Source organism: Scyliorhinus torazame, chromosome 18, assembly GCF_047496885.1.
Source record: "Scyliorhinus torazame isolate Kashiwa2021f chromosome 18, sScyTor2.1, whole genome shotgun sequence".
Lineage (NCBI taxonomy): Eukaryota > Metazoa > Chordata > Chondrichthyes > Carcharhiniformes > Scyliorhinidae > Scyliorhinus > Scyliorhinus torazame.
Window position 1 is genome coordinate 36,503,971 of NC_092724.1, and position 14,323 is coordinate 36,518,293.

Sequence of the window (14,323 nt, forward strand, 5' to 3'; positions counted from 1 at the left end):
CTGTTCAACAAAGACCTGACTACAACGAGGAGGGCACTCAGTAAGTCACCATATAAGACCACTTGGAGGAGGGTGCCTATCTCCCCCACCTAGCCTACCCTCAAACCTAAGAAGGGCTCCAACAATGCAGATCCTCAACATACAGACTCTCACTGCAACAAATCGTACAAGGATAAACTGACCACACCCAGGTGTGTGACACCATTCATTTCCCTCTGCTCCAACAACTCCAGAGACACCAACCACAAAGAAGAATCACAAGGAACCCAGTCCTCTCGAGGATACATGATCTGTCCGGGCTTTTGAAGGAGATAAACACGTTCTCAAGGCACGAAGCAACAAAAATACAAAATAAAAACCTGATACAGATAGCTCTAACTGGGGGCTTTCCTCTATCCACTTTCTCGGGGCTAGGTTGACGTCGGAGTGGTTCCCGCAGCTCCAGCTGGCGCCAAAGGGCAGACGCGAGTTCGCACATGTGCAGAACGGCCAGCGTATTTCTGCACATGCGCAGAATGGCCAGCGTATTTACGCGCATGCGCGGGGGTACCCTTCTCTGCACCAGCCCCCGGGCAATATGGCGGAGCCCTACAGGGGCCCGGCACGGAGGAAAGAAGGCCCCCACGGAACGAGCCCACCCGCAGATCAGTAGGCCCGATTGCGGGCCAGGCCATTTTGCCCCCCCCCCCCCCCCCCCCCGGACAGCCCCCACACACATACCTGCCTGGTCCCGCAGTGTGTGAGGTGAGTAATTCACGCCGGCGGGACTGGGCAAAACTTGACGGCCAATCGACTCATCGGGACCCGGAGAATTGCCAGTGGGGCCGTTGCCAGCGTGGCGGGAATCCTGCTGGCCCCCGAGAAATGGACTCCGGAGAATAGGGAAGCCGGCAGCGTGGCAGGGTTTGCGCCTCTCGCTGGGGATTTTCCGACCCAGCGCAGGGTCAGAGAATCCTGACCATGAAGTCTCAACGCTTCTGATATGCTGACATGTCTGCCTTCAAAAATGGCTCTACAGGAGATGCCTAGCTAGTCCTAATGAGGCCAAAATGGTCTCACCTGTTTGCGGACATGTTGAGTTGAATCAGACCATCCTTCGATGATGTTCTTCCATAGTTTCCAGAGTGTAGAAACATTTGCAGTATCTTTGTGTGACTGCTGGCATTTGCATTGCACAAAATGTACCAGATCGATTTGAGGAACATCTTCAAGATCAATGTCAGTGAAGTCAGGGATACGTCTTCTGTTTTCACTGAGTTAAGCAATCTGCTAAACGTATCTGATGTGACCATCAAGTTATCTGGCTTTTGACTGATTTCACAGTCGTAATCTTGAATCTTTATCAAGAGACGCTGTGATCTTGGTGATGCACCGGTCAACTGCTTTCGCCAAATCATCTCTAATGGCCTGTGATCAGTCTCTACCATAAATCTTTTTCCAAATAGGTAGATATGAAACGGTATGATTCCAAACACTTAAGTTAATGGGCGGGATTCTCCGACCCCCCCCCCCGCCGGGTCGAAGAATTGCTGGGGGGGCAGCGTGAATCCCGCCGCCGCCGGCTGCCAAATTCTCCTGTTCCGGGAATTTGGCGGGGGTGAGAATCACGCCGCGCTGGTCGGCGGCCGCTGGCAGCGCCCCCCCCGGCGATTCTCCGGCCCGCGATCGGCTGAGTGGCCGCCCGTTTTAGGCCGGTCCCGCCGGCGTAAATTACAACAGGTACTTACCAGCGGGACCTGGCTGCGCGGGCGGCCTCCGAGGTCCTCGGGGAGGGGGAGGGGTGGGCGCGGGGGAATCTGGCCCTGGGAGGTGCCCCCACAGTGGCCTGGCCGGCGATCAGGGCCCACCGATCCGCGGGCAGGCCTGTGCCGTGGGGGCACTCTATTCCTCCGCATCGGCTGCTGTGGTGCTCTGCGATGGCCGATGCGGAGATGAACACCTCTGCGCATGCGCTGGGATGACGCCAGCACACGCTGGCGCTCCCGCGCATCCGCCAACTCGCGCCGGCCTGCGGCGGCCCTTCCCCGCCGGTTGGCATGGCGCCAAGCCCCTTCCCCGCCGGCTGGCGCCGCGCAAACCACTCCGGCGCCGGCCTAGCCCCTGAAGGTGAGGAGGATCCCGCACCTTTGGGGCGGCCCGACGCCAGAGTGGCTCACACCACTCCTTCGCGCCGGAGTTGCCCACCCCGCCAATTCCCGCAAAATCCCGCCCAATGTTTCCCACTTGATGTTGGAGCATTTGGATTGCGTTACAGACAGAGAATTTGAAGCAAATGCAATCAGTTTGCCTTTTGTATTATGCACATGCTCAGACATTTCTGTGTGGCATCCGTATCCCAGATAGTTGTCTTCCTAGGAGCGTAAAACTGCAATGTCGATGATTCTGATAATGACTGTTCCAGTGCTTCAAAGAGACATTTGTGGTCTTCGTGCCACAGGCAAGGCTCATGCTTTCTCAACCATTTCCTTCGCGATGACGATGCTCGAGTGAATTTGGAAATGCATGGGGACGAGAAATTAAGGGACCCAGACATCTTTGGTGATCTTCCTTAATTTGGGAAGCTGACATGGCTTTAATAATTGAAGATTTCACATTGGCCTTCCACATGTGTGGATACATGTCTTTCAGAATGTGCAGAGAAAGTTCCTTGGTACTTCCCCCTATGTAAATCTTGGCTAATGACAAGTGCAGTTCAATTAACCTTTATCCAAAATCCTTGGGGCCAATTGCATTTCAATATTTCAGTACTGGGTTCTCGGATCTACCATATACACATTAGACCTAGGCTTACTTACATTACCTAGTCTAAGCCTCGGCTAGCTATAGTCTACTAATACTAGGTTGATTCTCTATTGTCAACTCTCACACACTCTACTTAACTATTAACACTTATTACACCTGTGATATAATATCACATTGCATACAAATTAACATACAAATTAACTGCGTAGCCGTTCAAAAAAAGGTCAGTTTTTGGATCTGTTTGGTTTTTGGATATATGGACAAAGGATACTCAACATTTAGTTACTAACTTTTTAAGGCAGATGATTTTAAACTTGGCAAACTCTTTTGACGGTGTGATGGAATCCACGACATTGACGATGTCATGCACAGTATCATCATGTTCTGATTTGTCAATCACCTCGTGCATATGTTTCTGCCATGGTACCGGATGGTCATTCTTATTGCTTGAAGGCAGCCAGTGTGTACAGTCTGGTTGGATCAGTGTATGGCTCGCTGTAGCTGAATCAGCCTTTGCTCTAGTGCACTGCCGCCTGCCAATGATCCTTTCTGTCACATGCATTGCAGAATTGCTGGGAAGTTGGGAATTTCCTTTGTGCATGCAGAAGGCCATGCCTTCCACATGTTTTGCGAGGTTTAGTATTCTAGTGATTCCGTTAACAATTGGGTTGTGACTAAGATCTGTAACCTTCATCAGCCTGCGAGAATCACCTCTTACATCTATCCTTGAGTAACTCTTCAAAGGCATATGGTTTGGACTTGCCTTGCGGATCTTGCTGGAATGGTTCCATGGGAGTGGGGGGAATCACCAACTCAACAATTCATTCTGCTCGCTCTGCATTTGAAAAATCACAGTACGTAGCCTTTTGTCTGCATCTCCTGACCAAGTGATCTATGGATTCTGCAGGCTTGCTGTTGTTGAAATGACATGAACTCTAATCGATGAATGAGAAAGTTTAACCTGATTATGAAACAATCTTCCCATATAGAATATATCTTTTGGGAATCTCTTAGCTCTTCTGATAATCCTGGCATATTCAGCCTGCTTAGACATCCATTTGCAATTGCTAGACAAATTGTTTTGGCTTGCTTGTCTGGTTCAGACACCGAAACCATAAAAACCGTGGGCGGGATTCTCCCGCACTTGGCGCGATGGCCTGACACCAGCTCCAAGAGCGGTGCAAATCACTCCGGCGTCGGGCCACCCTGGAGTTGCGTACTTCTCCGCAGTTTCGGGTGGCTAGGCCGCCGCCGAAGGGCCGGTGTGAGTTGGCGCATGCACAGAACCGCCAGCGTGTTTCCTGCGCAGGCGCAGGGGGTTTCTTCTCCACGCCTGCCATGGCGGAGCCTTACAGAGGACAGCGCGGAGGGAAAGAGTGCCCCCACGGCACAGGCCCGCCCACAGATCGGTGGGCCCCGATCGCTGGCCAGGTCACCATAGCCCCCCCCCCCACCCCCGGGGACCGGATCCCCCCCGTGCCCCCCCGAGGACTCCGCTAGCCGCCCTCCAACCCAGGTCCCGCTGGGATGGACCATGTCTATTTCACGCCGGCGGTGCTGGCCGAAAACGGGCAGCCGGTCGGCCCATTGGGGCCCGGAGAATTGCCGGGGCAGCCGCTGCTAACAGCCCCCAATCAGCGCGGCGTGATCCCTGCCCCCGCCCGAAAACCAGCGCCGGAGAATTTGGCTGCCGGCGTCGGAGCGGCGGGGCGGGATTCACGCCGCCCCCTCGGCGATTCTCCTGCAACTCTGCATGCTGTTTAAACATTCTGAGTTTGGTTAGTCAGTCAGCGGCCGTCCAATTCAATTTGGGGAATTTGTGGACATTTTGACAATATCCCTTTGACCTTCCTTCTTCTGTAGCACCTGGGATGAGTGTTGCTGTAGCTTCTTTTGCTCGCCTTTCCGAAGCTCCATCCATTATAATTGCAACCTTCTCTGGCCTGGTTTTAATTACTCTTTTTGTGTTTTGCTCTGGTCGGACTCTCCCTCCCTCACTAAACATCTTGCCCACAGACTGTTCACTCCCCTTTTCCAGAGTGGTCCTCTCAATGCACTGCCCTGCTCACCACGAGGGATCTAACTGCTTACCAGCTCTTTTGCATTATCCCACCCTGTGTGGTCAAAGCTTTCCTGTGCAGTCACCACGCTGCGATTTCAACACTCACTTGTCGCTGTGTACTCGTTATGGTCTGGCCAAAACGTCAAGTATTATCTCATGCTTTGTAGCACAATCTAAGGCTGTTCACCATGTCATACCTGTGTTCAATTTTGCTACCACGCTATTGGACCACCGCTGAACACCATTTTGTGTTTTATAATTACACAAAAGCACTAATCATTCATAAAGGCTTGGGTGAAAATGCTGAGGGTTCATTTATTGAGACCAGGCACATGAGAACATTTCTACAAAGGTAGGAAGCTTAAAGACATCAGCAGTGGAGCTGTGTGTGCAGTGTTCTGTTCACAGGCCAAAATAAAACTGAGACTGGATGACATGACACACTTCCCTTCCAGTGACGGAATGCTGCTATCTCTCAATTGCGTATTACAACACTGCCACCCAGTTAAATGCCTGGCATTTAATGCAACGGGCTTTCCTGAGACGAGGTGACAATGGGGTGTCCAGGTGGTGGGCAAGGCCCCAGTCACCTTTATTAAATATTGCCCATGGATTTTTTTTAGGACTCTGATTCTGGTAATTTGTATATTTTAGCTGTCATAGAAATTAAATATCACTGCAAAAAGTAGCATTTCCATTTTTAAGAATTGCTTGGATTAGATATTTATTAATACATTGTCTTTTCTGTTATTATTTTAGCCGAACTTGGAAATAAATCATCATGCTGGCAAATCACTTGATAGTTTTTGTAAGTGGCAGAAATCTATTCTTTCCCGCAATGGTAATGGAAATGCTATCCCTGACAATGGAATTGCTCATCATGATAATGCTGTGCTTCTCACCAGGTCAGTCATCTATCCTAACAATAACTGAATCCTGTTAAAGAAAGACATTTAAAAATTTGGCTTCCAAATATAGTTCCTTCCGTAAAATGTGTCTTTTACCCTATTTTTCTAAAACCATTGCATGCTATACATACTCACTCATGTAAATGTCAATTATTTTCAAACCACCTTTTTAAGCCATAAGTTATGGAGTTGAGCTTTTCATGGATATTGGGTGTTATTCTCTGTCCCGCCACACCCATTTTCTAGTGCAGCGCGCCCCCGCCAGCAGCGGGATCCTACATCCCGGCAGCCAGCCAATGGGGTTTCCCATTGTGGGCATCCCTACACCGTCGGGAAATTCGCGGGCGTGAGTGTGCTGCCGCCGACCAAGAATCCCGCTGAATGTTTGAGAGATTGATAAGCATGCATGATTTGAACTGTCGCAATGGAACAAAGTAAAATAAAACTTTAATATATAAATGCTTTAAGCATTTATTTACCAGTAGGCAATGAAATTGAATCATTCCATTGCCCGGAATATACTTTCGTTTTGGGCTTTGAACCCTGATAAACTTTTACATGAGGCATATGAAAAGTCATGGGCGGGATTCTCCGATTTCCGCCGCCGAAATCGCATTCGGCGATTGGCCGGAGAATCCGTTTGACGGCGAAATCGGGGGTGTCACCGTTTTTCAGATGTCACCTGAGACTCTCCCCGATGCTCCGCTCCCGATGGGCCGACTTCCCGACAGCGTGGGACATGTGTCCTCTCAACTTTTAGGGGACCTGGTGTGGCGGCTGCGGACTATGTCCAGCGCGGCCACAGTCGGTGGGGGGGGGGGGGGGGTGGGGGGGGGAGTCATTCCGCTGGCAGGGGGGGGGGTGGGGGGCTTCAGCGGGGGCTGGGGGACTGGTGAGGAGTGGTCCAGGGGTGGCGAGGGGGTTACAGGGGGGCGCTGTCTGGTAGGCTGGGTCCGCGCACAGCCAGCGTCATGTTGTACGCAATAATCACAGTCTACTTTTACATAAGGTTGACTTTTCCTCAAGTATACAGTATTTTTTTTCAAAAGCACTCCTCCTGTGCAGAACACATTCCAATTTGTTTGGGCGCAGGCCTGCATCCCAGTATTAATTTGAACCCAGGCAAAGGGTGCTTGTGTTTTTTATTCCATCAATTAGTCAATTGGTGGAAACCTACTTTTTTTTTACCTTTGCCTACAAGCTTGTATCTCATCAACCTGAGCCCTGTTGGATCCAGGGGAAACTGTTGACAGAGGAGGAGGACAGTGTGAAGGCTATAAATGCAGCAAACTAGCAGGTCAGCATGAGAGCAGAGAATGTGTTATTTGTGAGGCCCCCCTATTTGTGGCATATTGTAATTGGATGAAGTATGGTGAGTGGGAGTAGCGTTTGCTGACTGAATAATTCTAAATGAGTGTTTTTGGCAGCATTCCCTGTCGGAACATCATGACCTTCCATTTAGTTATTATGGGAACATGTCCAGTCTGTCCCCTAATCATCTCCTCTTTTGATTGTTTGCGTATCGTTTAAATTCAATGGACTGAAAATCAAGTGGGTTTATTTGAAGGATTTGCCAGATAACCAGGCAGTGTAGACAAAAATTCACCGCTCATGTTTCCAGCTATGTATGTATCTTACCATTCAGACAATAACTAGCACATGGCACCGAGAAGAATCCTCAGATTTGTACCCTCGAAGTCCTGCTCTTTAACCTGGATTCCCAACTCATGAAACTCCCTCTGCTGGACCCCAGTTTGATTTCTTTTTATGTGATTGATTCCAGCATGAGCCACAACTCTGGCTGGTTTCCCTTTGCTCTTTAAAATCGTCTGCACATGCTTATTGATATTCATTACTTTGGCACCGGGGAGACAGAACGTCATTCATAATGGATTGCTACAGCTATTTGGCCCATTCAGTACGAATGCAGCACAGCAAAAGTGAGGATTGTGCATAAAGGCAGCACTCGAGCCGCAAAAGAAATATACACAAAATGTTGAATGCACGGGTCTTTTCAAGACACAATGGAAATTCCAGCAAACAAGTAACAAACAAGTTTTAAGAGGACTCGTGAAGCAGACCTCATCCACTGTCCAGTTGGCTTCGGCACTTTTTCGGGGTGAGGCTAATGGTGTCGGTGCACTCTGGCCCACACACATGAAAATCAGCATGGGACCAGATTTGTCTTCATTTAAATGCTAATGCAAGACGCATGCACACTGGTTGCGGCAGCAGGAGCACACAAGAACTTTTGATCCCGTGAATCACGATGTCAATGTCTTTAGTACAAAATTAATGATCCAGCTGACTGGGTAACCCTTCAGAATCACAGAATTGTAACAGCACTGAAGGAGGCCATTCAGCCCCTTGTGTTGGCACTGGCCCTCCAAATACACAATTCACCCAGTGCCATTCTCTCCCCCCCGCTCCCCCCCTCCCCACACCGTCCCCCGCACTCCCCACCCATTCCCGCCTTCCCCCCGTAACTCTGCACATTCTCCCCTTTCAGACAATAATTCAATTCCCTCTTAAACGCCTTAATTGAGTCTGTCCCCATTACACTCTCAGGTAACAGTACGAAGTCTTACAACACCAGGTTAAAGTCCAACAGGTTTGTTTCGATGCCACTAGCTTTCGGAGCGCTGCTCCTTCCTCAGGTGAATGAAGAGGTCTGTTCCAGAAACACATATATAGATAAATTCAAAGATGCCAAACAATGCTTGGAATGCGACCATTAGCAGGTGATTAAATCTTTACAGATCCAGAGATGAGGTAACCCCAGGTTAAAGAGGTGTGAACTACATCAAGCCAGGACAGTTGGTAGGATTTCGCAGGCCAGATGGTGGGGGATGAATGTAATGTGACATGAATCCCAGGTCCCGGTTGAGGCCGCACTCATGTGTGCGGAACTTGGCTATAAGTTTCTGCTCGGCGATTCTGCGTTGTCGCGCGTCCTGAAGGCCGCCTTGGAGAACGCTTACCCGGAGATCAGAGGCTGAATGCCCTTGACTGCTGAAGTGTTCTCCGACTGGAAGGGAACATTCCTGCCTGGTGATTGTTGCGCGATGTCCGTTCATTCGTTGTCGCAGCGTCTGCATGGTCTCGCCAATGTACCACGCTTCGGGACATCCTTTCCTGCAGCGTATGAGGTAGACAACGTTGGCCGAGTCGCACGAGAACGTACCACGTACCTGGTGGGTGGTGTTCTCACGTGTAATAGTGGTATCCATGTCAATGATCTGGCACGTCTTGCAGAGATTGCCATGGCAGGGTTGTGTGGTGTCGTGGTCACTGTTCTGAAGATTGGGTAGTTTGCTGCAAACAATGGTTCGTTTGAGGTTGCGTGGTTGTTTGAAGGCAAGTAGTGGGGGTGTGGGGCTGACCTTGGCAAGATGTTCATCGTCATCAATGACGTGTTGACGTACTGAACAGAACGGACTACTGCAAAGAAGTATACCGACAACTGAACAACCAAGAACACTACAGACAGTTACCCGCAGATCCGACCAAGGAACACATCCGCCAACTTAACAGACTGATCAAGACCTTGGATCCAGATCTTCAGAGCACCCTACGTGCTCTCATCCCACGTACTCCCCGCATTGGAGATCTCTACTGCCTCCCAAAAATACATAAGGCAACACACCAGGCCGCCCTATCGTTTCAGGCAATGGGACCTTGTGTGAGAACCTCTCTGGCTACATCGAGGGCATCTTGAAACCCATCGTACAAGGTACGCCCAGCTTCTGTCGCGACACGACGGACTTCCTACAGAAACTCAGCACCCATGGACCAGTTGAACCAGGAACATTCCTCGTCACAATGGACGTCTCGGCACTCTACACCAGCATCCCCCATGACGACGGCATTGCTGCAACAGCCTCAGTACTCAACACCGACAACTGCCAATATCCAGACGCAATTCTGCAACTCATCCGCTTCATTCTGGATCACAACGTCTTCACCTTCGACAACAAGTTCTTCATCCAGACGCACGGAACAGCCATGGGGACCAAATTCGCACCCCAATACGCCAACATCTTCATGCACAAGTTTGAACAGGACCTACTCACCGCACAGGACCTTCAACCGACGTTATACACCAGATACATCGATGACATTTTTTCCTTTGGACCCACGGCCAAGAATCACTGAAACGACTACACGATGACATCAATAAGTTCCATCCAACCATCAGACTCACCATGGACTACTCTCCAAAATCAGTTGCATTCTTGGACACACTCGTCTCCATCAAGGACGGTCACCTCAGCACTTCGCTTTACCGCAAACCCACGGATAACCTCATGATGCTCCACTTCTCCAGCTTCCACCCTAAACACATTAAAGAAGCCATCCCCTATGGACAAGCGCTCCGTATACACAGGATCTGCTCAGACGAGGAGGAGCGTAACAGACATCTACAGACGTTGAAAGATGCACTCGTACGAACGGGATATGGCACTCGACTCATCGATCGACAGTTCCAACGCGCCACAGCGAAAAACCGCACCAACCTCCTCAGAAGACAAACATGGGACACAACCGACAGAATACCCTTCGTCGTCCAGTACTTCCCCGGAGCGGAGAAACTACGTCATCTTCTTCACAGCCTTCAACACGTCATTGATGACGATGAACATCTTGCCAAGGTCATCCCCACACCCCCACTACTTGCCTTCAAACAACCGCGCAACCTCAAACGAACCATTGTTTGCAGCAAACTACCCAGTCTTCAGAACAGTGACCACGACACCACACAACCCTGCCTTGGCAATCTCTGCAAGACGTGCCAGATCATTGACATGGATACCACTATTACCATAAGACCATAAGACATAGGAGCGGAAGTAAGGCCATTCGGCCCATCGAGTCCACTCCGCCATTCAATCATGGCTGATTTCAACTCCATTTACCCGCTCTCCATAGCCCTTAATTCCTCGAGAAATCAAGAATTTATCAACTTCTGTCTTAAAGACACTCAACGTCCCGGCCTCCACCGCCCTCTGTGGCAATGAATTCCACAGACCCACCACTCTCTGGCTGAAGAAATTTCTCCTCATCTCTGTTCTAAAGTGACTCCCTTTTATTCTAAGGCTGTGCCCCCGGGTCCTAGTCTCCCCTGCTAATGGAAACAACTTCCCTACATCCACCCTATCTAAGCCATTCATTATCTTGTAAGTTTCTATTAGATCTCCCCTCAACCTCCAAAACTCCAATGAATATAATCCCAGGATCCTCAGACGTTCATCGTATGTTAGGCCTACCATTCCTGGGATCATCCGTGTGAATCTCCGCTGGACCCGCTCCAGTGCCAGTATGTCCTTCCTGAGGTGTGGGGCCCAGAATTGCTCACAGTATTCTAAATGGGGCCTAACTAATGCTTTATAAAGCTTCAGAAGTTCATCCCTGCTTTTATATTCCAAGCCGCTTGAGATGAATGACAACATTGCATTTGCTTTCTTAATTACGGACTCAACCTGCAAGTTTACCTTTAGAGAATCCTGGACTAGGACTCCCAAGTCCCTTTGCACTTCAGCATTGTGAATTTTGTCACCATTTAGAAAATAGTCCATGCCTCTATTCTTTTTCCAAAGTGCAAGACCTCGCACTTGCCCACGTTGAATTTCATCAGCCATTTCTTGGACCACTCTCCTAAACTGTCTAAATCTTTCTGCAGCCTCCCCACCTCCTCCATACTACCTGCCCCTCCACCTATCTTTGTATCATCGGCAAACTTAGCCAGAATGCCCCCAGTCCCATCATCTAGATCGTTAATATATAAAGAGAACAGCTGTGGCCCCAACACTGAACCCTGCGGGACACCACTCGTCACCGGTTGCCATTCCGAAAAAGAACCTTTTATCCCAACTCTCTGCCTTCTGCCTGACAGCCAATCGTCAATCCATGTTAGTACCTTGCCTCGAATACCATGGGCCCTTATTTTACTCAGCAGTCTCCCGTGAGGCACCTTATCAAAGGCCTTTTGGAAGTCAAGATAGATAACATCCATTGGCTCTCCTTGGTCTAACCTATTTGTTATCTCTTCAAAGAACTCTAACAGGTTTGTCAGGCACGACCTCCCCTTACTAAATCCATGCTGACTTGTCCAAATCTGACCCTGCACTTCCAAGAATTTAGAAATCTCATCCTTAACAATGGATTCTAGAATCTTGCCAACAACCGAGGTTAGGCTAATTGGCCTATAATTTTCCATCTTTTTCCTTGTTCCCTTCTTGAACAGGGGGGTTACAACAGCGATTTTCCAATCCTCTGGGACTTTCCCGGACTCCAGTGACTTTTGAAAGATCATAACTAACGCCTCCACTATTTCTTCAGCTATCTCCTTTACACGTGCGAACACCACCCACCAGGTACGCGGTACGTTCTTGTGCGACTCGGCCAACGTTGTCTACCTCATACGCTGCAGGAAAGGATGTCCCGAAGCGTGGTACATTGGCGAGACCATGCAGACGCTGCGACAACGAATGAACGGACATCACGCAACAATCACCAGGCAGGAATGTTCCCTTCCAGTCGGAGAACACTTCAGCAGTCAAGGGCATTCAGCCTCTGATCTCCGGGTAAGCGTTCTCCAAGGCGGCCTTCAGGACGCGCGACAACGCAGAATCGCCGAGCAGAAACTTATAGCCAAGTTCCGCACACATGAGTGCGGCCTCAACCGGGACCTGGGATTCATGTCACATTACATTCATCCCCCACCATCTGGCCTGCGAAATCCTACCAACTGTCCTGGCTTGACACAATTCACACCTCTTTAACCTGGGGTTACCCCATCTCTGGATCTGTAAAGATTTAATCACCTGCTAATGGTCGCATTCCAAGCATTGTTTGGCATCTTTGAATTTGTCTATATATGTGTTTCTGGAACATACCTCTTCATTCACCTGAGGAAGGAGCAGCGCTCCGAAAGCTAGTGACATCGAAACAAACCTGTTGGACTTTAACCTGGTGTTGTAAGACTTTGTACTGTGCTCACCCCAGTCCAACGCCGGCATCTCCACTCTCAGGTAAAGCATTGAAGTCCTGACCACGGTGAAAAGGTTGCTCCCCATGCCTTCCTTGCTTCTTTTGCCAATGACCTTAAATCTTTACCCTCTTATTCTTGATCCTACAACCAGCGGGAATGTTTCTTCCCTATTTAGTCTGAGGTCAGGGCATCCTTTAAAAATAAAACAGGACATCTCCCCCACAAACACATCGACCCCCCCCAAACCGGGGAATGTTAGCTCCTCAGCAAGGAACCCCCTCACAGGGAAGCACCCCAAAGACACCCCCCTCCCCTCCCCCCCCCCCCCCCCCCCCCCCCCCCCCCCCACCCACCCAACAACAGAGAAAGCAATTCCTGGCCTCCGAACTCCCGATCTCTGACTGCTGATTGAGGTATTATTACAGTTCATTATCACATCTATTAACTCTTTTTTTTCCTGCCATTCAGCCAATTTTCTATCCATGTTGCCACTGTCATTTCTATTCCATGAGCTATAACTTTGCTCACAAGTCTGTTGTGCAGGAATTTATCAAATGCCTTTTGGAAGTCCATGTACACCACATCAACAGCTTTGCCCTCATCAACCCTCTCTGTTACCCCTTCAAAAATCACCTGCAGCTTTGTAAAACACAATTTGCCCTGAAAAAATCCATGCTGACTTTACTTAATTAGCTCACATTTTGTGACTATTAGCACCTATTAATTTTGTCCTGAATTATTGAGCCGTAATTTCCAATGGAGTGTCATTTGACACCCCCCTATCAATTTTAATGCCTTCAAGAATCTGAACTACCTCCTTTCACCATGACTTGTGGAGCATCTTCTTCCTTGGTGAAGAAGGATGCAAAGTATTATTTTAATACCTCAGGTATACCCCCTCCTCCATGTGCAATTCTCATAGAAACCATAGAAAAGTTACAGCACAGAAGGAGGCATTCAGCCCATGTAGTCCACGCCAGCCTTAGGACACCCATGTGCCTTTCTAATCCCACCTTCCTGCATTTAGTCCTGCATATTACAGAACATAAGGTGCAGATCCAGGTACTTTTTAAAAGAGTTTAGGGTCTCTGCCTCCACCACCAACTCGGGCAGCGACTCCTACTACCCTTGGCGTAAAAAGGTTCTTCCTCATGTCCCCGCTACACCTTTTGCCACTTATCTTGAATCTATGTCCCTTGGTTCTAGAATTCTCCACCAAGGGAAACTTATCCTGTCCACTCTATCTCTTCCTCTCATAATTTTGTACACCTCAATTAAGTCAGCCCTCAGCCTTCTTTGTTCCAAGGAAAATACCCTCAGCCTATCCAATCTCTGCTCGTAGCTACACTTTTCTAGCCCTGGCAACATTCTCGTAAATCTCTTTTGCACTCTCTCTCCAGAGCAATTACGTCCTTCCTGTAATGTGGTGACAGAACTACACACAATACTCCAGTTGTGGCCTCACCAGTGTTTTATACAATTACAATGCTATATCCTTATTTTTATATTTTATACCTCTGCCAATGAAGGAGGGTATTTCATATGCTTTCTTGGCTCCCCATCCTTCCCCACTCCTCCATTTATGACCATTTTATTATTTATATGCCAAAAAAAGACTTT

At 49.0% G+C, this 14,323-nt stretch overlaps 1 protein-coding gene across 1 annotated transcript in view; it reads left to right on the plus strand.

Annotated features, from left to right (window-relative positions):
* The window catches only part of LOC140395118 (A disintegrin and metalloproteinase with thrombospondin motifs 6-like), a 168,712-nt gene that overhangs the window by 50,164 nt on the left and 104,225 nt on the right, over positions 1–14,323 (plus strand). Inside the window, exon 7 of the mRNA XM_072482567.1 lies at positions 5,564–5,709. Within this exon, the coding sequence (XP_072338668.1) occupies positions 5,564–5,709 (146 nt within the window). The remainder of the gene's footprint in view (positions 1–5,563; positions 5,710–14,323) is intronic.